General features: G+C 55.1%; 2 protein-coding genes and 1 long non-coding RNA gene across 19 annotated transcripts in view; 2 read left to right on the forward strand and 1 right to left on the reverse strand.

The window, feature by feature from the left end:
* Window positions 1–178: 178 nt before the first annotated feature.
* Window positions 179–1,939, forward strand: LOC131588545 (uncharacterized). Its single transcript, XM_058857466.1, has 3 exons — window positions 179–482; window positions 520–541; window positions 1,013–1,939. The coding sequence occupies exons 1-3, from the start codon at window positions 179–181 to the stop codon at window positions 1,893–1,895; spliced, it is 1,209 nt and encodes a 402-aa protein (XP_058713449.1). The 3' UTR covers window positions 1,896–1,939.
* A 2,189-nt stretch (window positions 1,940–4,128) lies between these two features.
* LOC131588662 (uncharacterized) lies at window positions 4,129–5,572 on the forward strand. Its single transcript, XR_009279634.1, has 3 exons — window positions 4,129–4,227; window positions 4,449–4,484; window positions 5,487–5,572. It is a non-coding gene; the product is annotated as an uncharacterized LOC131588662 (long non-coding RNA).
* Window positions 4,142–24,157, reverse strand: part of FLOT1 (flotillin 1) — a 45,579-nt gene continuing 25,563 nt past the window's right edge. Inside the window, exons 6-15 of one of the 17 annotated variants that reach the window (XM_058857434.1) lie at window positions 23,926–24,021; window positions 22,371–22,523; window positions 21,017–21,198; window positions 19,685–19,730; window positions 16,177–16,314; window positions 8,128–8,283; window positions 5,965–6,286; window positions 5,621–5,891; window positions 5,520–5,562; window positions 4,142–4,684 (exon numbers count right to left, since the gene is read on the reverse strand). In XM_058857434.1, the coding sequence (XP_058713417.1) occupies window positions 6,182–6,286; window positions 8,128–8,283; window positions 16,177–16,314; window positions 19,685–19,730; window positions 21,017–21,198; window positions 22,371–22,523; window positions 23,926–24,021 (876 nt within the window). In that variant the 3' untranslated portion in view covers window positions 4,142–4,684; window positions 5,520–5,562; window positions 5,621–5,891; window positions 5,965–6,181. Of the gene's footprint in view, window positions 4,685–5,171; window positions 5,228–5,475; window positions 5,563–5,620; window positions 6,287–8,127; window positions 8,284–16,176; window positions 16,315–19,684; window positions 19,731–21,016; window positions 21,199–22,370; window positions 22,524–23,925; window positions 24,022–24,157 lie in introns of all 17 variants that reach the window. The other 16 variants (XM_058857439.1, XM_058857443.1, XM_058857430.1 and 13 more) reach the window with 16 other exon arrangements.

The raw sequence follows: 24,157 nt of genomic DNA on the forward strand, positions 1-24,157 counted from the left end.
TTGGACCTTCATCATCCTCACCATGGAAGATCTCTTGGACCTTCATCCTCCTCACCATGGAAAAACCTCTGGACCTTCATCATGGATGAGCTCTTGGACCTTCATCATCCTCATCATGGAAGAGCCCCTTTGACCTTCATCCTCACCATGGAAGATCTCTTGGACCTTCATCGTCACCATGGAAGAACCCATGGACCTTCATCATCCTCATCATGGAAGATCTCTTGGACCTTCATCATCCTCACCATGGATGAGTGCTTGGACCTTCACCATGGAAGATCTCTTGGACCTTCATCGTCCTGATTGTGGAGGAGCCTCTTGGACCTTCATCATCCTCACCGTGGATGAGTGCTTGGACCTTCACCATGGAAGATCTCTTGGACCTTCATCATCCTCACCATGGAAGAAGAACCCATGGACCTTCATCATGGAAGACCTCTTGGACCTTCATCATTCTCACCATGGAAGAAGAACCCATGGACCTTCATCGTCCTCATCATGGAAGAACCTCTGGACCTTCATCATGGAAGATCTCTTGGACCTTCATCCTCCTCACCATGGAAGAAGAACCCTTAGACCTTCATCGTCCTCATCATGGAAGATCTCATGGACCTTCATCATCCTCACCATGGAAGAACCCATGGACCATCATCCTCATCATGGATGAGTGCTTGGACCTTCACCATGGAAGATCTCTTGGACCTTCATCGTCCTGATTGTGGAGGAGCCCTTGGACCTTCATCATCCTCACCGTGGATGAGTGCTTGGACCTTCACCATGGAAGATCTCTTGGACCTTCATCATCCTCATCATGGAAGAAGAACCCTTGGACCTTCATCATGGAAGAGGTCTTGGACCTTCATCCTCCTCACCATGGAAGATCTCTTGGACCTTCATCATCCTCACCATGGAAGAAGAACCCTTAGACCTTCATCATGAATGATCTCTTGGACCTTCATCATCCTCATCATGGAAGAACTTCTGGACCTTCATCATGGAAGATCTCATGGACCTTCATCAACCTCGTCATGGAAGAACCTTTGGACCTTCATCCTCCTCATCATGGAAGAAGAACCCTTGGACCTTCATCATCCTCACCGTGGATGAGTGATTGGACCTTCATCATGGAAGATCTCTTGGACCTTCATCATCCTCACCATGGAAGAACCTCTGGACCTTCATCATCCTCACCATGGAAGATCTCTTGGACCTTCATCATCCTCCTCACCTCCGCCCCTCCCCCGCTGCCGCCCCTGCCCCACCCTGCCTCAGTTTCCCCGTTCCTTCCTGCCTCAGTTTCCCCATCCGTTCCTGCCTCAGTTTCCCCATTCGTTCCTGCCTCAGTTTCCCCGTTTTCCCTCCGTTTTTTCCCAAATTTTTTGGGTTTTTTTTTCCTTTTTCCGTTTTTTCCCAATTTCCCGACATTTCCCCCCAATTTTTATGATTTTTATTCCCATTTTTTGTTCATTTTTCTTCCTTTTTGCATCATTTTTCCCTCAATTTCCATCATTTTTTCCCATTTTTCCCCATTTTTCCCCATTTTCCCCCATTTTTCCTCCCTCTCACCCCAAACCCTTTCATTTTTTCCCAAATTTCCCCTTTTTCCACCCAATTTTAATCCAATTCTTCCCCATTTTCTCTCCATTTTTTGGGTTCATTTCCCTCCATTTCTGCTCATTTTTTCCCCGTTTTTTTTCCCATTTTTCCCATTTTTTTCCCATTTTTCCCATTTTTTCCCCGTTTTTCCCCATTTTTATTCATTTTCCCGTTTTTTTTCATTTTTCCCGTTTTCCCTCCGTTTCTCCCCATTTTCCTCTCGCTCTTTTCCCGTTTTTTCCCCGTTTTTGGTCGTTTTTGGTTCGTTTTTTTCCCGTTTTTTCCGTTTTTCATATTGAAAAGTCGCCCCCGGGTCCGGAATAAACTCGGGATGGAAAAGCCACCGAGGGACACCTGGAGTCACTTTGGGGTCACTTTGGGGTCATTTGGGGTCACTTTGGGGTCACCTGGGGGGGGTTGGGGTCATCTGGGGTCACTTTGGGGTCACTTGGGGTCACCTGGGGTCACTTTGGGGTCACCTGGGGGGGCTTGGGGTCACCTGGGAGTCACTTCAGTGTCATCTCAAGGGGTTTGGGGTCACCTGGGGGTCACCTGGAAGGGTTTGGGGTCACCTGGAGTCACTTGGGGTCATCTGGGGGGGGTCCCCAGTATCACCTGAGGGTCACTTTGGGGTCACCTGGGGTCACCTGGGGGGGTTTGGGGTCATCTCAGAGGGGTTTGGGGTCAATTCAGGGTCACTTAGAGGTCATCTGAGGTCACTTGGGGGTCACCTGGAGTCACTTTGGGGTCATCTGGGGTCACTTGGGGTCATCTGGGGTCACTTTGGGGTCATCTGGGGTCACCTGGAGTCACTTGGGGTCACTTTGGGGTCATCTGGGGTCACTTTGGGGTCACCTGGGGGGGTTTGGGGTCACCTGGAAGTCACTTCGGGGTCATCTCGAGGGGTTTGGGGTCACCTGGAAGGGTTTGGGGTCACTTGGGGTCATCTGGGGGGGGTCTCCAGTATCACCTGAGGGTCACTTTGGGGTCACCTGGGGGGGTTTGGGGTCATCTCAAGGGGTTTGGGGTCACCTGGGGGGGGTTGGGGTCACCTGGAGGGTCCCCAGGGTCACCTGGAGGTCACCTGGAGGGGTTTTGGGTCACTTGGGGGGGTTTGGGGTCACCTGTGTCACCTCCAGGGTCACTTTGGGGTCACTGGGGAGGTTTGGGGTCATTTTGGGGTCACCTGGAGAGTCCCCAGTGTCACCTGGAGGTCACTGTGGGGTCACCTGGAGGGGTTTGGGGTCACCTGGAGGTCACCTTGGGGTCACCTGGGGTGTTTTGGGTCACTTGGGGTCACCTGGAGGGCTTTGGGGTCACTTTGGGGTCATCTGGTGTCACTTGGGGGTCACCTGGAGTCACTTTGGGGTCACCTGGGGATCACCTTGGGGGGGTTTGGGGTCATCTCAGGGGCTTGGGGTCACTTCAGGGTCACCTTGGGGTCACCTCGGAGGGGTTTGGGGTCACCTGGAGTCACTTCGGGGCCACCTCAGGGGGATTTGGGGTCACCTGGGGGGATTTGGGGTCACTTTGGGGGGCCCCCAATGTCACCTGGAGGGGTTTGGGGTCACTGGTGTCACCTCCAGGGTCACCTTGGGGTCATCTGGGGGGGTTTGGGGTCACCTGGAGTCACTTTGGGGTCACTTGGGGTCACCTGGGGGCTTTGGGGTCACTTTGGGGTCATCTGTGTCACCTTGGGGTCACTTTGGGGTCACCTTGGGGGGGTTTGGGGTCACCTGGAGTCACTTTGGGGTCACCTGGGGTCACTTGGGGGTCACTTTGGGGTCACCTGGAGGGGTTTGGGGTCACCTGGAGTCACTTTGGGGTCATCTCGGGGGTTTGGGGTCACCTCAGAGGGGTTTGGGGTCACTTCAGGGTCACTTTGGGGTCACCTGGAGGGGTTTGGGGTCACTTTGGGGTCACCTGGAGTCATCTGGGGGGGTTTGGGGTCACCTGGGGGTCACTTTGGGGTCACCTGGGAGGTTTGGGGTTATTTGGGTCACCTTTGGGGTCACTTTGAGGTCACCTGGAGGTCACTTGGGGTCACCTGGAGGAGTTTGGGGTCACTGGTGTCACCTCCAGGGTCACCTTGGGGTCACCTGGGGGGGGTTGGGGTCACTGGGGTCACCTGAGGGGTTTTGGGGTCACCTGGAGGGGTTTGGGGTCACTTTGAGGTCACCTGGAGGTCACTTGGGGTCACCTGGGGGGGTTTGGGGTCACCTGGGGAGGTCCTGGGGTCACTTTGTGGTCCCTGATGTCACCTGGGGGTCCCCCTGTTCCCCCCCCCGATGTCCCCAAGGTGTCCCCAAGGTGTCCCCAAGGTGTCCTCGTGTCCCTTTGGGGTCCCCACCCCCCCTCGGTGGCAGTGCCACTGCCTGGGGACACTGAGGGGACACTGAGGGGACATTGGGGACACTGAGGGGACACCAAGGGGATACTGAGGGGACACTGGGGTGGCACTTTGGGGACACCGAGGGGACACCAAGGTGGGACCCAGGGGGTGGTGGCACCTTGGGGACACCTTGGGATGACACTTGGCCCTTGGGACAGGGTGACACTGGGGTGGTGGCACCTTGGGGACACCTGGGGACATTCAGGGGTGGCACCTTGGGGACAGCTGGGGACAGGGAGGTGGTGGTGGCACCTTGGGGACAGTGACACCGAGGGATGGTGGCACTTTGGGGACACTTTGGGGACATTCAGAGGATGGTGGCACTGTGGGGACACTTTGGGGACATCAGGGGTGGCACCTTGGGGACAGGGTGACATCGGGGTGGTGGCACTTGGGGACACTTTGGGGACATTTATTGACACGGTGACACCGGGGGTGGTGGCACTTTGGGGACATTCAGGGGGTGGTGGCACCTTGGGGACACTTCATTGACACGGTGACACCGGGGGTGGTGGCACCCGGGGACAGCGCGAGACGGCAGCGGTGGCACCTTGGGGACATTTATTGACATGGTGGCACTGCCATGGTGGCACCTTGGGGACACTTTGGGGACAGGGCAGTGGCACCTTGGGGACATTCAGGGGTGGTGGCACTCAAAGGACACAGGGACACGGCAGGGGTGGCACCTTGGGGACACTGTGGGGACAGGGCAGGGGTGGTGGCACCTTGGGGACAGTGACACCGAGGGATGGTGGCACTCTGGGGACACTGGGGACATTCAGGGGTAGCACCCTGGGGACAGTGACACCGAGGGATGGTGGCACTCTGGGGCCACTTTGGGGACATCAGGGGTGGCACCTTGGGGACACTCCATTGACACGGTGGCACCAGGGGTGGTGGCACTTTGGGGACACTTTGGGGACACAATGACACTGGGGGTGGTGGCACCTTGGGGACATGAGGACATTCAGGGGTGGCACTTTGGGGACAGGGTGACACCGGGGTGGTGACACCTTGGGGACACTTTGGGGACATTGATTGACAGGGTGACACCGGGGGTGGTGGCACTTTGGGGACATTCAGGGGGTGGTGGCACCTTGGGGACACTTTGGGGACATTTATTGACACAGTGACACTGGGGGTGGTGGCACTCGGGGACAGCGCGAGACAGCAGCAGTGGCACCTTGGGGACACCTTGGGGACAGCTGGGGACATTCAGGGGTGGCACCTTGGGGACACCTGGGGACAGGGCGGCGGTGGTGGCACCTTGGGGACAGTGACACCGAGGGATCTGGCACTCTGGGGACACCTGGGGACATTCAGAGGGTGGTGGCACCTTGGGGACACTTTGGGGACATCAGGGGTGGCACCTTGGGGACAGGGTGACATCGGGGTGGTGGCACTTGGGGACACTTTGGGGACATTGACATGGTGACACCGGGGGTGGTGGCACTTTGGGGACACCTGGGGACATTCAGGGTTGGCACCCTGGGGACAGGGTGACATTGGGGTGGTGGCACCTTGGGGACACTTTGGGGACATTTATTGACACGGTGGCACTGCCGTGGTGGCACCTTGGGGACATTTATTGACATTGGTGGCACTGCCGTGGTGGCACTGCCGTGGTGGCACCTTGGGGACACTCGGGGACAGGGCAGTGGCACCTTGGGGACATTCAGGGGTGGTGGCACTCAAAGGACACAGGGACACGGCAGGGGTGACACCTTGGGGACACTTTGGGGACAGCTGGGGACATTCAGGGGTGGCACCTTGGGGACAGCTGGGGACATTCAGGGGTGGCACCTTGGGGACAGCTGGGGACAGGGCGGTAGTGGTGGCACCTTGGGGACAGTGACACCGAGGGATGGTGGCACCTTGGGGACACTGCAGGGGGTGGTGGCACCTTGGGGACACTTTGGGGACACGGTGGTGGCACTTTGGGGACACTGCAGGGACTTTGAGGGGGGTGGTGGCACCTTGGTGGCCTCAGGAGCTGCCGGTGGCACTTGGGGACATCTGGGGACACTTTGGTGGCGCTGGCAGGTGGCACTTGGGAACACTTTGGTGGCCCTTGGGGACATCTGGGGACGCTTTGGTGGCACTTGGGGACATCTGGGGACGCTTTGGTGGCACTTGGGGACATCTGGGGACGCTTTGGTGGCACTTGGGTGGCGCTTTGGGGACGCTCTGGTGTCACTGGGAGGTGGCACTCGGGGACGTTTTGGGGACATTTGGGGACGTTTTGGGGACATCTGGGGACGTTGCGGTGGCGCCGCCCTCGGGCTCCGTCGGGGTCACCTGAGGGGACAAAGGGGGGGGGGGGGGGCAGGGGGGGCCTGGCGGTGTCACCTCCCCCCCTGGGGACAGCGAGTGGCCCCAAAATCCCCCAAATTCACCCCAAAATGTACCTGGAACCCCAAAATCCACCTGGGAGCCCCCAAAATCCACCTGAGAGCCCCAAAACCTCAAGAATTTACCCCAAAATCCACCTGGGAACCCCAAAATCCCCCAAATTCACCCCAAAATCCACCTGGGAACCCCAAAATCCCCCAAATTCAACCCAAAATCCCCAAATTCACCCCCAAATCCCCCAAATTCACCCCAAAATCCGCCTGAGAGCCCCAAAATCCCCAAAATTTGCCCCAAATCCTCTGAATTTACCCCCACATGCACCTGGGACCCCAAAATTCCACCAGGGACCCCAAAATCCCCTCAGGAACCCCAAAGTCCTCCAAAATTTGCCCCAAAATCCACCTGGGACCCCAAAATCCCTCAAATTTACCCCAAAATTCAACCCCAAATCCCCTTGGACCCCAAATTCCCCAAATTTACCCCAAAATCCTCTGAATTCACCCCAAAATCCCCCAAATTCACCCCAAAATCCCCAAAATTTACCCCAAAAACCCCTCGAGGACCCCAAAATTCTCCAAATTTACCCCAAAATCCCCTCAGGAACCCCAAAATCCCCCAAATTCACCCCAAAATCCCCCAAATTCACCCCAAAATCCCCAAAATTTACCCCAAAAACCCCTCGAGGACCCCAAAATTCTCCAAATTTACCCCAAAATTCCCTCAGGAACCACAAAATCTCCTGAATTTACCCCAAAATCCCCTCGGGGACCCTAAAATCCCCAAAATCTACCCCAAAATCCACCTGAGAGCCCCAAAACCTCCTGAATTTACCCCAAAATCCACCTGGGAGAGCCAAAATCCCCCAAATTCACCCCAAAATCCCCCAAATTCATCCCAAAATCCTCCAAATTCACCCCAAATCCACCTGAGAGCCCCAAAATCCTTTGAATTTACCCCAAAATCCCCTCAGGGACCCCAAAATCCCCCAAATCCCCCCTGAATTCCCCGCTGGTCTCACCTGGGAGCCCCCAAATTCCCCTCAGGGACCCCAAAATCACCCAAATTTCCCCTAAAATCCATCTGGGACCCCCAAAATCCCCTCAGGGATCCCCAAATCCACCCCAAAATTCCCCCTAAAATCCATCTAGAACCCCCCAAAATCCCCCAAATTCCCCCTGGGACCCCCCAAAATCACTTCAGGGACCCCCAAATCCATCCCAAATCCCCCCAAAATCCCCAAATCCCCAAAATCCCTCCCCAAAATCCCCCAAATCCCCCCTGGAATTCCAGCTGTTCTCACCTGGGACCCCCAAATTCCCCTCAGGGACCCCAAATCCCCCCAAAATCCCCCCAGAATCCCCCAAATTCTCCGTAAAATCCATCTGGGACCCCCAAATCCCCCCAAAATTCCCCAAATCCACCTCAAACTCCACCTGGGACCCCCCAAAATCTCCTCAGGGACCCCCAAATGCCCCCAAATTCCCCCAAATCCCCCCCAAATCCCCCGAATTCCGGCTGTTCTCACCTGGGACCCCCCAAATCCCCCCAAAATCCCCCAAATCCCCCCAAATTCCCAGGAATTCCAGCTGTTCTCACCTGGGACCCCCAAATCCCCCCAAAATCCCCCAAATCCCCCCCAAATCCCCCAAATTCCCGGGAATTCCGGCTGTTCTCACCTGGGATCCCCCAAATTCCTCCTGGGACCCCCCAAAATCCGATCAGGGACCCCCAAATTCCCCCAAATCCCCCCAAATCCCGGGAATTCCGGGAATTCCGTTTGTTCTCACCTGGGACCCCCTGGCCAGGGCTCCCACGGCTCCCGGCAGCCGCGTCACCAATTCCAGGATTTCCCCGGGAATTTTGGCCACTCCGACGGCGCCGGAGCCGCCCACGAGCGTCACCCGGCGCGTCCCCAGCAGCGGCTGCGCCACCGCCTCCGCCACCTGCCGGGGCAGAATCCCGCAATTCCGGGGAAAATCCGGGAATTCCGGGGGAAATCCGGGAATTCCCGACACAAAATTCCCCAATTCCGGGGAAAATCCGGGAATTCCCGACACAAAATCCCAAAATTCTGGAGAAAATCCACAAATTCTGGCCCCAAATTCCCCAATTCCAGCCCAAATATCCCAAATTCCAGGGGAAATCTGGGAATTCCCAACCCAAAATTCCCCAATTCTGGAGGAAATTCACAAATTCTGGCCCCAAATCCCCAAATTCCAGCCCCAAATTCTCCAATTCCGGGGAAAATCTGGGAATTCTGGACCCAAACATCCCCAATTCCAGAGCAAATTCAGAGATTCCAAACCCAAATCCCCCAATTCCGGGGAAAATTCCCAAATTCTGGCCCAAAATTCATGAATTCCTGACCCAAATATCCCAAATTCCCGGGGGAAATCCGGGAATTCCGGGGAAAATCTGGGAATTCCCGACCCAAAATTCCCCAATTCTGGGGAAAATCCGGGAATTCCGGGGAAAATCCGGGAATTCCAGACCCAAAATTCCCCAATTCCGGGGAAAATCCGGGAATTCAGGGGAAAATCCGGGAATTCCCGAGCCAAAATTCCCCAATTCCAGGGAAAATTCCCAAATTCTGGAGCAAATCCATGAATTTGGGACCCAAATTCACAAATTCCAGCCCCAAATTCCCCAATTCCGGGGAAAATCTGGGAATTCCCAACCCAAAATTCCCCAATTCTGGGCCAAATCCAGGAATTCTGGACCCAAATTCCCAAATTCTGGAGCAAATTCCCAAATTCAGGACCCAAATTCCCGAATTCCAGCCCAAATATCCCAAATTCCAGAGAAAATCCGGGAATTCCCGACCCAAAATTCCCCAATTCCAGGGAAAATTCCCAAATTCTGGAGCAACTCCATGAATCTGGGACCCAAATTCACAAATTCCAGCCCAAATATCCTGAATTCCGGAGAAAATTCCTGAATTCCCAACCCAAAATTCCCCAATTCTGGGGAAAATCTGGGAATTCCAGACCCAAATATCCCAAATTCCAGAGAAAATCTGGGAATTCAGGGGAAAATCCGGGAATTCCCAACCCAAAATTCCCCAATTCTGGAGGAAATTCCCAAATTCTGGCCCAAAATTCATGAATTCCTGACCCAAATTCCCCAATTCTGGAGAAAATTCCCAAATTCTGGAGCAAATCCATGAATTTGGGACCCAAATTCACAAATTCCAGCCCCAAATTCCCCAATTCCAGGGAAAATCCAGGAATTCCGGACCCAAATCCCCGAATTCCAGCCCCAAATTCTCCAATTCTGGGGAAAATCTGGGAATTCCCAACCCAAAATCCCCCATTTCCGGGGAAAATTCCCAAATTCCGGACCCAAATTCCCCAATTCTGGAGGAAATTCACAAATTCTGGCCCCAAATTCCTGAATTCCAGCCCAAATATCCCAAATTCTGGGGAAAATCTGGGAATTCCCGAGCCAAAATCCCCCAATTCCGGGGAAAATCCCTAAATTCTGGAGCAAATCCATGAATTTGGGACCCAAATTCACAAATTCCAGCCCAAAATTCCCCAATTCCGGGGAAAATCCGGGAAATCCGGAGAAAATCTGGGAATTCAGGGGAAAATCCGGGAATTCCCGAGCCAAAATCCCAAAATTCTGGAGGAAATTCACAAATTCTGGCCCCAAATTCCTGAATTCCAGCCCAAATATCCCAAATTCCAGGGGAAATCCGGGAATTCCCGACAATTCCGGGGAAAATTCCCAAATTCTGGAGCAAATCCATAAATTTGGGACCCAAATTCACAAATTCCAGCCCCAAATTCCCCAATTCCGGGGAAAATCTGGGAATTCCAGACCCAAATATCCCGAATTCCGGAGAAAATCTGGGAATTCAGGGGAAAATCCGGGAATTCCCGACCCAAAATTCCCCAATTCTGGAGGAAATTCCCAAATTCTGGCCCCAAATTCCCGAATTCCCGACCCAAATATCCCAAATTCCAGGGGAAATCCGGGAATTCAGGGGAAAATCTGGGAATTCCCGACACAAAATTCCCCAATTCCGGGGAAAATTCCCAAATTCTGGAGCAAATCCATGAATCTGGGACCCAAATTCACAAATTCCAGCCCCAAATTCCCCAATTCCGGGGAAAATCCGGGAATTCCAGGGAAAATCTGGAAATTCAGGGGAAAATCTGGGAATTCCCGAGCCAAAATCCCCCAATTCCAGGGAAAATTCACAAATTTTGGCCCCAAATTCATGAATTCCAGACCCAAATTCCCCAATTCCAGAGAAAATTCACAGATTCCGGACCCAAATCCCCAAATTCCAGCCCCAAATTCTCCAATTCTGGGGAAAATCTGGGAATTCCCAACCCAAAATCCCCCATTTCCGGGGAAAATTCCCAAATTCCGGACCCAAATTCCCCAATTCTGGAGAAAATTCCCAAATTCTGGCCCCAAATTCCTGAATTCCAGCCCAAATATCCCAAATTCTGGGGAAAATCCGGGAATTCCCGAGCCAAAATCCCCCAATTCCGGGGAAAATCCCCAAATTCTGGAGCAAATCCATGAATTTGGGACCCAAATTCACAAATTCCAGCCCCAAATTCCCCAATTCTGGGGAAAATCCGGGAATTCCGGAGAAAATCTGGGAATTCAGGGGAAAATCCGGGAATTCCCGAGCCAAAATCCCCCAATTCCAGGGAAAATTCCCAAATTCTGGTCCCTAATTCCCAAATTCCAGACCCAAATCCCGGAATTTGGGACCCAAATTCACAGATTCCAGCCCCAAATATCCCAAATTCCGGGGAAAATCCAGGAATTCCCGATCCAAATGTCCCAAATTCCAGAGAAAATTCCCAAATTCAGGACCCAAATTCCCGAATTCCAGAACCAAATCCCCGAACTCCAGCCCCAAATCCTTAAATTCTGGAGCAAATCCAGGATTTCCGTGGGAGTTTTGGCCACTCGGACCCCAAATTCCCCAATTCCGGGGAAAATTCCCAAATTCTGGAGCAAATCCACGAATTCGAGGCCCAAATTCACAAATTCCAGACCCAAATATCCCAAATTCCAGAGCAAATTCCTGAATTCCAAATCAAATTCCCAAATTCCGGAGCAAATTCACAAATTCCAGCCCCAAATTCCCCAATTCCGGGGAAAATCTGGGAATTCCCAACCCAAAATCCCCCAATTCCGGGGAAAATTCCCAAATTCTGGAGCAAATCCACGAATTCGGGACCCAAATTCACAAATTCCAGCCCCAAATTCCCCAATTCCGGGGAAAATCTGGGAATTCCCAACCCAAAATTCCCCAATTCTGGGGAAAATCCGGGAATTCCGAGGAAAATCTGGGAGTTCCAGACCCAAATATGCCGAATTCCGGAGAAAATCTGGGAATTCAGGGGAAAATCCGGGAATTCCCGAGCCAAAATTCCCCAATTCCAGGGAAAATTCACAAATTTTGGCCCCAAAATTCATGAATTCCCGACCCAAATATCCCAAATTCCAGGGGAAATCCGGGAATTCCCGAGCCAAAATCCCAAAATTCTGGAGGAAATTCACAAATTCTGCCCCCAAAATCCGGGAATTCCCGACCCAAAATTCCCCAATTCTGGGGAAAATTCCCAAATTCTGGAGCAAATCCATGAATTTGGGACCCAAATTCACAAATTCCAGCCCCAAATTCCCCAATTCCGGGGAAAATCCGGGAATTCCTGACCCAAAATTCCCCAATTCTGGGGAAAATCCGGGAATTCCGGGGAAAATCCGGGAATTCCAGACCCAAATATCCCGAATTCCGGAGAAAATCTGGGAATTCAGGGGAAAATCCGGGAATTCCCGAGCCAAAATTCTCCAATTCTGGAGGAAATTCCCAAATTCTGGCTCCAAATTCCCAAATTCCCGACCCAAATATCCCAAATTCCAGGCCAAATCCAGGAATTCTGGACCCAAATTCCCAAATTCTGGAGCAAATTCCCAAATTCAGGACCCAAATTCCCGAATTCCAGCCCAAATATCCCAAATTCCAGGGGAAATCCGGGAATTCCGGACCCAAATCCCCAAATTCCAGCCCCAAATTCTCCAATTCCGGGGAAAATCTGGGAATTCCCAACCCAAACATCCCCAATTCCAGAGCAAATTCAGAGATTCCAAACCCAAATTCCCCAATTCCGGGGAAAATTCCCAAATTCTGGAGCAAATCCATGAATTTGGGACCCAAATTCACAAATTCCAGCCCCAAATTCCCGAATTCCGGAGAAAATCCCTGAATTCCGGACCCAAATGTCCCAAATTCCAGAGAAAATTCCCAAATTCAGGACCCAAATTCCCGAATTCCAGAACCAAATCCCCAAATTCCAGCCCCAAATCCTTAAATTCTGGAGCAAATCCAGGATTTCCGTGGGAATTTTGGCCACTCGGACCCCAAATTCCCCAATTCCGGGGAAAATTCCCAAATTCTGGAGCAAATCCATGAATTTGGGACCCAAATTCACAAATTCCAGCCCAAAATTCCCCAATTCTGGGGAAAATCCGGGAAATCCGGAGAAAATCTGGGAATTCAGGGGAAAATCCGGGAATTCAGGGGAAAATCCGGGAATTCCCGAGCCAAAATTCCCCAATTCCGGGGAAAATTCACAAATTCCGGACCCAAATTCCTGAATTCCAGCCCAAATATCCCCAATTCCAGGGAAAATCCGGGAATTCCCGACCCAAATCCCCAAATTCCAGCCCCAAATTCCCCAATTCCAGGGAAAATCTGGGAATTCTGGACCCAAACATCCCCAATTCCAGAGCAAATTCAGAGATTCCCAACCCAAATCCCCCAATTCCGGGGAAAATTCCCAAATTCTGGAGCAAATCCATGAATTTGGGACCCAAATTCACAAATTCCAGCCCCAAATTCCCCAATTCCGGGGAAAATCTGGGAATTCCCAACCCAAAATTCCCCAATTCCGGGGAAAATCCGGGAATTCCCGACACAAAATCCCAAAATTCCGGGGAAAATTCCCAAATTCTGGTCCCTAATTCCCAAATTCCAGACCCAAATCCCGGAATTTGGGACCCAAATTCACAGATTCCAGCCCCAAATATCCCAAATTCCGGGGAAAATCCGGGAATTCCGGACCCAAATCCCTGAATTCCAGCCCCAAATTCTCCAATTCCGGGGAAAATCCGGGAATTCCCAACCCAAAATTCCCCAATTCCAGGGAAAATTCCCAAATTTTGGTCCCTAATTCCCAAATTCCAGAACCAAATCCCCGAATTCCAGCCCCAAATCCTTAAATTCTGGAGCAAATCCAGGATTTCCGTGGGAATTTTGGCCACTCGGACCCCAAATTCCCCAATTCCGGGGAAAATTCCCAAATTCTGGAGCAAATCCACGAATTCGAGGCCCAAATTCACAAATTCCAGACCCAAATATCCCAAATTCCAGAGCAAATTCCTGAATTCCAAATCAAATTCCCAAATTCCGGATGCAAATTCCCAAATTTCGGAGCAAATTACCAATTTCTGGAGCAAATTCACAAATTCCAGCCCCAAATTCCCCAATTCCAGGCCAAATCCGGGAATTCTGGACCCAAATTCCGGAATAAATTCCCAAATTCAGGACCCAAATTCCCGAATTCCAGCCCAAATATCCCAAATTCCAGAGAAAATCCGGGAATTCCGGGGAAAATCCGGGAATTCCCGAGCCAAAATTCCCCAATTCCGGGGAAAATTCACAGATTCTGGAGCAAATCCATGAATTTGGGACCCAAATTCACAAATTCCAGCCCCAAATTCCCCAATTCCGGGGAAAATCTGGGAATTCCCAACCCAAAATTCCCCAATTCCAGGCCAAATCCAGGAATTCTGGACCCAAATTCCCAAATTCCGGAGCAAATTCCCAAATTCAGGACCCAAATTCCCGAATTCCAGCCCAAATATCCCAAATTCCAGGGGAAATCCGGGAATTCCGGACCCAAATCCCTGAATTCCAGCCCCAAATTCTCCAATTCCGGGGAAAATCTGGGAATTCCCAACCCAAACATCCCCAATTCCAGAGCAAATTCAGAGATTCCCAACCCAAAATTCCCCAATTCCGGGGAAAATTCCCAAATTCTGGAGCAAATCCATGAATTTGGGAGCCAAATTCACAAATTCCAGCCCCAAATTCCCCAATTCCGGGGAAAATCCAGGAATTCCGGGGAAAATCTGGGAATTCCAGACCCAAATATGCCGAATTCTGGGGAAAATCCGGGAATTCCGGAGAAAATCTGAGAATTCAGGGGAAAATCTGGGAATTCCAGAGCCAAAATCCCCCAATTCCAGGGAAAATCCGGGAATTCTGGACCCAAACATCCCCAATTCCAGAGCAAATTCAGAGATTCCCAACCCAAATCCCCCAATTCCGGGGAAAATTCCCAAATTCTGGCCCAAAATTCATGAATTCCCGACCCAAATATCCCAAATTCCAGGGGAAATCTGGGAATTCCGGGGAAAATCCGGGAATTCCCGACCCAAAATTCCCCAATTCTGGGGAAAATCCGGGAATTCCGGGGAAAATCCGGGAATTCCAGACCCAAAATTCCCCAATTCCGGGGAAAATCCGGGAAATCTGGGGAAAATCTGGGAATTCCAGACCCAAATATGCCGAATTCCGGAGAAAATCCGGGAATTCAGGGGAAAATCCGGGAATTCCAGACCTAAAATTCCCCAATTCTGGGGAAAATTCACAAATTCTGGCCCCGAATCCCCGAATTCCAGCCCAAAATTCCTGAATTCCGGAGAAAATCCCTGAATTCCAGACCAAATATCCCAAATTCCAGATCAAATTCCCAAATTCCGGCCCCAAATTCCCAAAATCTGGACCCAAATTCCTGAATTCCAGAGAAAATTCCCAAATTCTGGATCAAATTCCCAAATTCCAGCCCCAAATATCCCAAATTCCGGAGCAAATTCCCAAATTCTGGATAAAATTCCCAAATTCCGGAGAAAATTCCCCAATTCCAGCCCCAAATTCCCGAATTCCGGAGAAAATTTGCGAATTCCAACCCCAAATCCCCCCGGTGTCCCCAAAACATCCTGAAAATGTCCCCAGAGTGTCCCCAAATGTCCCCAAATGTCCCCAGGTGTCCCCAAGGTGTCTCCAGGTGTGTCCCCAATGTCCCCAAAGTGTCCCCAAAATGTCCCAAAGTGTCCCCAGGGTGTCCCCAAATATCCCAAGGTGTCCCCAAAGTGTCCCTGAAGTGTCCCCAAAGTGTCCCCTCAGTGTCCCCAGGTGTGTCCAGGTACCCCCATGTCCCCCCAGGGTGTCCCCAGGTGTGTCCCAGGTGTCCCCAAGGTGTCTCCAGATGTCCCCAATGTCCCCCCAATGTCCCCCCACTGTCCCTCATTGTCCCCAAAGTGTCCCCTCAATGTCCCCAATGTCCCCAATGTCCCCCCAGTGTCCCCAAAGTGTCCCCTCAATGTCCCCCCAGTGTCCCCAAAGTGTCCCCTCAATGTCCCCCCAGTGTCCCCAGCTGTCCCCTGGGTGTCCCCCCAATGTCCCCAAGTGTCCCCCATTGTCCCCAATCCTCCCAAATGTCCCCAATATCCCCAAATGTCCCCAATGTCCCTCAGTGTCCCCAGGGTGTCCCCGGCTGTCCCCTGGGTGTCTCCATTGTCCCCAATGTCCCCTCAGTGTCCCCTCAGTGTCCCCAATGTCCCCCCAATGTCCCCAATCCTCCCAATGTCCCCAATGTCCCCATGGTGTCCCCTCAATGTCCCCTCAGTGTCCCCAGTGTCCCCTGGGTGTCTCCAATGTCCCCAATGTCCCCTCAGTGTCCCCTCTGTCCCCTCAGTGTCCCCTCAGTGTCCCCTGGGTGTCCCCTGGGTGTCCCCACCTGGGGCAGTCTCTGCAGCACCAGATCCACCACGGCCGCGTCCTGGAACTGCCCGAACGCCTCGGCCTTGGCTGCGGCCGCGGCGGCTTCGGCGCGGGAACGGGAGCTGAGAGCGGCGGCACGGGCGGCTCCGGTCACCTGTCCCAAAAAAATAACGGGATTGGGATTGGGAAAATCCCAAAAAATCAACGGGATTGGGATTGGGAACAGCCCCGAAATTAACGGGATTGGGATTGGGAACTCCCAAAAAATCAACGGGATTGGGATTGGGAACGGGAGCTGAGAGCGGCGGCGCGGGCGGCTCCGGTCACCTGAGAGAATTCCCGAAAAATTAACGGGATTGGGAATTCCCAAAAAATCAACGGGATTGGGATTGGGAAAATCCCAAAAAATTAACGGGATTGGGATTGGGATTGGGATTGAGATCAGGAACAGCCCCAAAATTAACGGGAATGGGATTGGGAACCCAGAGCTGCGGCTTCGGCGCGGGAACGGGAGCTGAGAGCGGCAGCGCAGGCGGCTCCGGTCACCTGAGAGAATTCCCAAAAAATTAACGGGATTGGGAATTCCCAAAAATTTAACGGGATTGGGAATGAGAAAATCCCAAAAAACAAATGGGATTGGGATTGGGAACAAGCCCAAAATAAATGGGATTGGGATTGGGATTGGGATTTGGGATTTGGAACAGGAACGGGTCGGGAACCCAGAGCTGCTGCAGGGGCTGATCCTGTGACCTGAGGGATTGGGAATTCCCAAAAAATAAACGGGATTGGGAATGGGAATGGGATCAGGAAAATCCCCAAAATAAACGGGATTGGGAATGGGATCGGGAAAATCCCCAAAATAAACGGGATTGGGAATGGGATTGGGAATGGGAATGGGATCAGGAAAATCCCCAAAATAAATGGGATTGGGAATGGGAATGGGATTGGGAACTCTGGGAATGGGAACCTGGGAATGAGATTGGGAACCTGGGAATGGGATTTGGATTGGGAATGGGATTGGGATCAGGAAAATCCCCAAAATAAACGGGATTGGGAATGGGAATGGGATCAGGAACCCGGGAATGGGATTGGGAACCTGGGAATGGGATTGGGAACCTGGGAATGGGATTTGGATTGGGAATGGGATTGGGATCAGGAAAATCCCCAAAATAAACGGGATTGGGAATGGGATCAGGAAAATCCCCAAAATAAACGGGATTGGGAATGGGAATGGGATCGGGAAAATCCCCAAAATAAATGGGATTGGGAATGGGAATGGGAATGGGATCAGGAACCTGGGAATGGGATTGGGAACCCGGGATTGGGATTGGGAACCCGGGATTGGGATTGGGATTGGGAACCTGGGAATGGGATTTGGATTGGGAATTCTGGGAATGGGATTGGGAATGGGATTGGGATCAGGAAAATCCCCAAAATAAGTGGGATTGGGACTGGGATTGGGAATGGGATTGGGAACCTGGGAATGGGATTGGGAACCCCGGAATGGGATTGGGATTGGGAATTCTGGGAATGGGATTGGGAATGGGATTGGGAACCCGGGAATGGGAACCTGGGAATGGGATTGGGAATTTGGGAATGGGATTGGGAATTCTGGGAATGGGATTGGGAATTCTGGGAATGGGATTGGGAACAGAGCGAGCAGCTCCCATCACCTGAGGGAGAGGGAAAATCCCCAAAAAATGGGATTGGGAACAGAAACAAACGGGATCAGAACAGGAAACGGGACCAGAGCTCCTGAAATGGGATCAGAACCCCAAAAATGGGATCAGGAACCCCCCAAATGGGATCAGAATCCCAAAAATGGGATTGGGATCCCCAAAATGGGATCAGGAACCCCAAAATGGGATCAGGAACCCCAAAAATGGGATCAGGAGCCCCAAAATGGGATTGGGAACATCAGAACCGGGACCAGGACACCCCGAAATTCCGGGAGAACCAAAAATCCCCCAGGAAACCCCAAAAAAATCCCAGATTTGGGGCCACAAATTCCACCTGGGACCCCCCAGAATCCCCTCAGGACCCCCCAAAATCCCCTCAGGACCCCCCAAATTCCCACCTTGGACCCCCCAGATTCCACCTGGGAGCCCCTAAAATCTCCTCAGGACCCCCCAAATTCCACCTGGGACCCCCCAAAATCTGCGCCAAATCCCCTAAATTCCAAATGGGACCCCCCAAATACTCTCAGGACCCCCCAAACCCCCCCTGGGACCCCCCAAACCTCCCCAGGACCCCCAAACCCCACCTGGGACCCCCCAAAATCCCCTCAGGACCCCCAAATTCCACCTGGGACTCCCCAAAATCCCCCCAGGACCCCCCAAACCCCACTTGGGACCCCTCAAATTCCACCTGGGACTCCCCAAAATCCCCTCAGGACCCCCCAAATTCCTCCTGGGACTCCCCAAACTCCCCCCAGGACCCCCCAAACCCCTCTTGGGCCCCCCAAATCCCCCTGGGACCCCTCAAACCCCACCTGGGACCCCCCAAACCCCACCTGGAACCCCCCAAATTCCACCCGGGACCCCCCAAAACCCCCCAGGACCCCTCAAACCCCACCTGGGACCCCCCAAACCTCCCCGGGCTCCCAAATTCCCCCCAGGACCCCTCAAACCCCACCTGGGACCCCCCCAAACTCCACCTGGGACCCCTCAAAATCCCCCCAGGACCCCCCAAACCCCACTTGGGACCCCCCAAACTCCCCTCAGGACCCCCCAAATTCCTCCTGGGACCCCTCAAACCCCACCTGGGACCCCCCAGAATCCCCTCAGGACCCCCCAAATTCCTCCTGGGACCCCCCAAACTCCACTTGGGACCCCCCAGAATCCCTTCAGGACCCCCCAAAATCCCCTCAGGACCCCCCAAATTCCACCCAGGACCCCCCAAAATCCCCCCAGGATCCCCCAAAATCCCCCCAGGACCCCCCAAACTCCACCTGGGAGCCCCCAAAATCCCCCCAGGACCCCCCAAAATTCCACCTGGGAGCCCCCAAAATCCCCCCAGGACCCCCCAAATTCCCACCTTGGACCCCCCAGATTCCACCTGGGAGCCCCCAAAATCTCCTCAGGACCCCCCAGATTCCACCTGGGACTCCCCAAAATCCCCCCAGGACGCCCCAAACCCCACTTGGGACCCCCCAAACTCCACTTGGGACCCCCCAGAATCCCCCCAGGACCCCCCCAAAATCCCCCCAGGACCCCCCAAACCCCTCTTGGGCCCCCCAAATCCCCCTGGGACCCCTCAAACCCCACCTGGGACCCCTCAAACCCCACCTGGGACCCCCCAAACTCCACCTGGGACCCCCCAAACTCCCCCTGGGACCCCCCAAAACCCCCCAGGACCCCCCAAACCCCTCTTGGGCCCCCCAAATCCCCCTGGGACCCCCCAAACCCCACTTGGGACCCCCAAACTCCACCCGGGACCCCCCAGAATCCCCCCAGGACCCCCCAGAATCCCCCCAGGACCCCCCAAAATCCCCCCAGGACCCCCCAAACCCCCCCCGGGCTCACCCTGAGGGTCTCAGCCTCGGCCTCCGCCTGCAGCAACACCTGAGTCCTGTAGGGGGCGCCAAGTCAGGGGTGGGGCCGCTCTTAAAGGGGCAATGCCACTCTTAAAGGGGCAACACCGCTCTTAAAGGGGCAACGCCTCTCTTAAAGGGGCAATGCCACTTCTAAAGGGGCAATGCTGCTCTTAAAGGAGCAACACTGCTCTTAAAAGGGCAATGCTTCTTTTAAAGTGGTGTAATAGGAGTGACCTCACAGGGCGTGGTTTACCTGAAGTGGGCGTGGCTTCTCTTTAATGGGGCAATGGGTCTTAAAAGGGCAACGGCAGCTCCCAAGTGGGGCAATGTGTCTCTTAAAAGGGCAATGGCTGGTGGGGCCCACCAAGGTGGGATGGTGGGCACTGGGGGGAGGCGTGGCTTCTCTCTCAAGGGGCGTGGCTTCCCTTAAAAGGGCCATGGGCTTAGCCAGGGTGGTGGGGCCCACAGAGTGTGGGTCACTGTAATGGGTGGGGCTTGTATTTAAAGGGGCAATGGCTTCATGTAAATGGTGGGACCCACCAGGGTGGGGGTGTGGCTTCTGCTTAAAGGGGCAACACCTCTCTTAAAGGGGCCACCGCTCTATCAAGACTGGTGGGACCCACTAAGGTGGGGGTGTGGCTTATTCTTAAAGGGGAAACACTTCAGTTTAAAGGGCAAGGGTTCCTCCAAAACTGGTGGGTCCCCCCCAAAACAGAGCAATTGTGCCCTTAAAAGGGCAATGCCATCCCCCAGGCTGGTGGGACCACCCGAATCACCCCCAGGGCTGACTGGGACACCTTCTTAAAAGGGCAACGCTTCTCTTAAAGGAGCAACAGCTCCACCTTTAAGGGTGGGACCCACTAGGGTTTCTCTTATAAGGGATAACGCTTCTCTTAAAAGGGCAATGGCCCTACCAAAGCGGTGGGGCCCACCAAGGTGAGGGCGTGGCTTCATCTTAAAAGAGCAACCCTTCTCTTAAAAGGGCAATGGGTGTGACCCCACCCCTTAAAAGGGCAATGGGTGGGACCCAACACTTAAAAGGGCAATGGGTGCGACCCCACCCCTTAAAAGGGCAATGGGTGTGACTCAACCCTTAAAAGGGCAATGGGTGGGACCCCCCTCCAGACCGCTGCTGGGCCTGACTGGGCGAGGGCGTGGCTCCTTCTTAAAGGGGCAATGGTGGGGGTGGGGCCCACCATATGTGTAACTCAAAGGGGCGTGGCTACTCTTAAAGGGGCAACGCTTCTCTTAAAAGGGCAAGGGGCCCAAACCCGCCCAGGGCGAGGGGGGTGTGTCCGGCCTTAAAGGGGCGGCGCCTGACCTTTGCGCCTCGGCCAGCCGCTCCAGCCGGTAGCGCTCGGCCTCGGCCGGTTTGCGCACGGTGGCCTCGAGCTCCTGGCGGCGCCGGCCGACCTCCTGCTCCTGCAGCTGCGCCCGCTGCGCCCGCTCCACCAGCGCAACCTCGCCCCGCTGCGCCGCGATGGCCTGCTGGGAGCGCGCCGACTGCGGGGGCAGGGGACACGGGGACAGGGGGACACAGGTGACACAGGGGGACAGGGGGACACGGGGACAGGGACACAGGTGACACAGGGGACAGGGGACAGGGGGACGGGGGACATGAGACACGGGACACAGGACAGGAGATGCGGGGACAGGGTCAGGGGACACAGGGGACACGAGACACAGGGGACAGGTGACACAAGGGATAGGTGACACAGGGGACACGGGACACAGGGGTCAGGGGACACGGGACACAGGGGACACAGGGGACACAGGGGACAGGGGACACAGGGGACACGGGACACAGGGGACACAGGTGACAGGGGGACACAGGGGACACGGGGACAGGGGGACAGGGGACACAAGGGACACAGGTGACACAGGTGACACAGGAACAGGTGACAGGTGACACAGGTGACACAGGTGACACAGGTGACACAGGTGACACAGGTGACACAGGTGACACAGGAACAGGTGACAGAGGTGACAAGGGGACAGGGGACAGGGTGACACAGGGACAGGGGAACAGGTGACTCGGTGCCAGCTGTTCCTCACCTGTCCAGATGTTCCTCACCCCCCCCAGCTGTTCCTCACCTGTCCAGGTGTATTTCTCACCTCCCCAGATGTTCCTCACCCCCCCCCAGGTGTTCCTCACCTGTCCAGGTGTTCCTCACCCCCCCAGGTATATTTTTCACCCCTGTCCAGCTGTTCCTCACCCCCCCAGCTGTTCCTCACCTGTCCAGGTGTTCCTCACCCCCCCCAGGTGTTCCTCACCTGTCCAGGTGTTCCTCACCTGTCCAGGTGTTCCTCAGCCCCCCAGATGTTCCTCACCTGTCCAGGTGTTCCTCACCTGCAGCTGGAACGCCAGCTCAGCTGTGGCCCAGCGGGTGCTGCACACCTGTCCAGATGTTCCTCACCCCCCCCAGCTGTTCCTCACCTGTCCAGGTGTTCCTCACCCCCCCCAGCTGTTCCTCACCTGTCCAGGTGTTCCTCACCCCCCCCAGCTGTTCCTCACCTGTCCAGCTGTTCCTCACCTGTCCAGGTGTTCCTCACCTGCAGCTGGAACGCGAGCTCGGCCAGCGGGTGTTCCTCACCTGTCCAGGTGTTCCTCACCCCCCCAGGTGTATTTTTCACCCCCCCCAGGTGTGTTCCTCACCTGTCCAGGTGTTCCTCACCTGCAGCTGGAACGCCAGCTCGGCCGTGGCCCGGCGGGCGCTGACGGCGCCGTCGCACTGGGCCTGGGCCAGCTGGAAATCGCGCTGGGCTCGCGCCGTGGCCTCCTCGCTCAGGAGCTGCGCCGACACCTGCTCCTGCCGCGCCCGCGCCTCCTGCGGGGTACTGGGATGGACTGGGAGCCACTGGGAGCCACTGGGAGGGACTGGGAGGGAACTGGGATGGACTGGGAGGGACTGGGAACACTGGGATGGCCTGGGGAGACACCTGCTCCTGCCGCGCCCGCGCCTCCTGCGGGATACTGGGATGGACTGGGAGCCACTGGGAGGGACTGGGATGGACTGGGAGGGAACTGGGATGGACTGGGAGGGACTGGGATGGACTGGGAGGGACTGGGAGGGACTGGGATGGACTGGGAGGGACTGGGATGGACTGGGAGGGACTGGGAGGGACTGGGATGGACTGGGAGGGACTGGGAGCCACTGGGAGCCACTGGGAGGGGTTTGGGATGGACTGGGAGGGACTGGGATGGACTGGGAGGGACTGGGATGGACTGGGAGGGACTGGGATGGACTGGGAGGGAACTGGGATGGACTGGGAGGGACTGGGATGGACTGGGGGGACACCTGCTCCTGCCGCGCCCACGCCTCCTGCGGGATACTGGGATGGACTGGGAGCCACTGGGATGGACTGGGATGGACTGGGATGGACTGGGAGGGGTTTGGGATGGACTGGGAGGGACTGGGATGGACTGGGAGGGACTGGGAGGGACTGGGAGGGAACTGGGATGGACTGGGAGGGACTGGGAACACTGGGATGGCCTGGGGAGACACCTGCTCCTGCCGTGCCCGCACCTCCTGCGGGATACTGGGATGGACTGGGAGCCACTGGGAGCCACTGGGATGGACTGGGATGGACTGGGATGGACTGGGAGGGGTTTGGGATGGACTGGGATGGACTGGGATGGACTGGGAGGGACTGGGATGGACTGGGATGGACTGGGAGGGACTGGGAGGGACTGGGATGGACTGGGATGGACTGGGAGGGACTGGGAGGGACTGGGAGGGACTGGGAGAGACTGGGAACACTGGGATGGCCTGGGGAGACACCTGCTCCTGCCGCGCCCGCGCCTCCTGCGGGATACTGGGATGGACTGGGAGGGAACTGGGATGGACTGGGAGGGGTTTGGGATGGACTGGGAGCCACTGGGAGGGACTGGGATGGACTGGGAGCCACTGGGATGGACTGGGAGGGACTGGGAGGGACTGGGGGAGATGGACAGAGGTGCTCCAGGTGTCCCCCCAGGTGTCCCCAGGGATGTCCCCAGGGGTGTCCCCAGGTGTCCCCAGGGGTGTCCCCAGGTGTCCTCAGGGATGTCCCCAGGTGTCCCTAGGGGTGTCCCCAATGTCCCCAGGTGTCCCCAGGTGTCCCCAGGGGTGTCCCCAGGTGTCCCCAATGTCCCCAGGGGTGTCCCCAGGTGTCCCCAGGGGTGTCCCAAATGTCCCCAGGTGTCCCCAGGGATGTCCCCAATGTCCCCAATGTCCCCAGGTCACTCACGCGGATCCCGGCGTCGCGTTTGGCCTCAGCCTCTCCCACGCGGGCGTCGCGCTGCACCTGAGCCGTGCGGCCCTTGCCGAGAGAGCGCAGGTAATCCTGGAGGGGACAGCAGGGTCACACCTGGGGACACACCTGGGACAGCTCAAACACACCTGGGGACAGCAGGGTCACACCTGGGGACAGCTCAAACACACCTGGGGACACCTGGGGACACCTGGGACACTCCTGTGTC

This window comes from Poecile atricapillus, chromosome 26 (assembly GCF_030490865.1).
Source record: "Poecile atricapillus isolate bPoeAtr1 chromosome 26, bPoeAtr1.hap1, whole genome shotgun sequence".
In the NCBI taxonomy this organism is placed as follows: domain Eukaryota; kingdom Metazoa; phylum Chordata; class Aves; order Passeriformes; family Paridae; genus Poecile; species Poecile atricapillus.

Coding starts and splice junctions, on each gene's coding strand:
- LOC131588545 (XM_058857466.1), top strand. CDS start 179: ATGGAAGAACCCATGGACCTTCATCATCCTCATCATGGAAGATCTCTT. Junction 483..519: donor TGGAAGAAGAACCCATGGAC/CTTCATCGTCCT, acceptor CCTCTGGACCTT/CATCATGGAAGATCTCTTGG. Junction 542..1,012: donor TCATGGAAGATCTCTTGGAC/CTTCATCCTCCT, acceptor GATCTCATGGAC/CTTCATCAACCTCGTCATGG.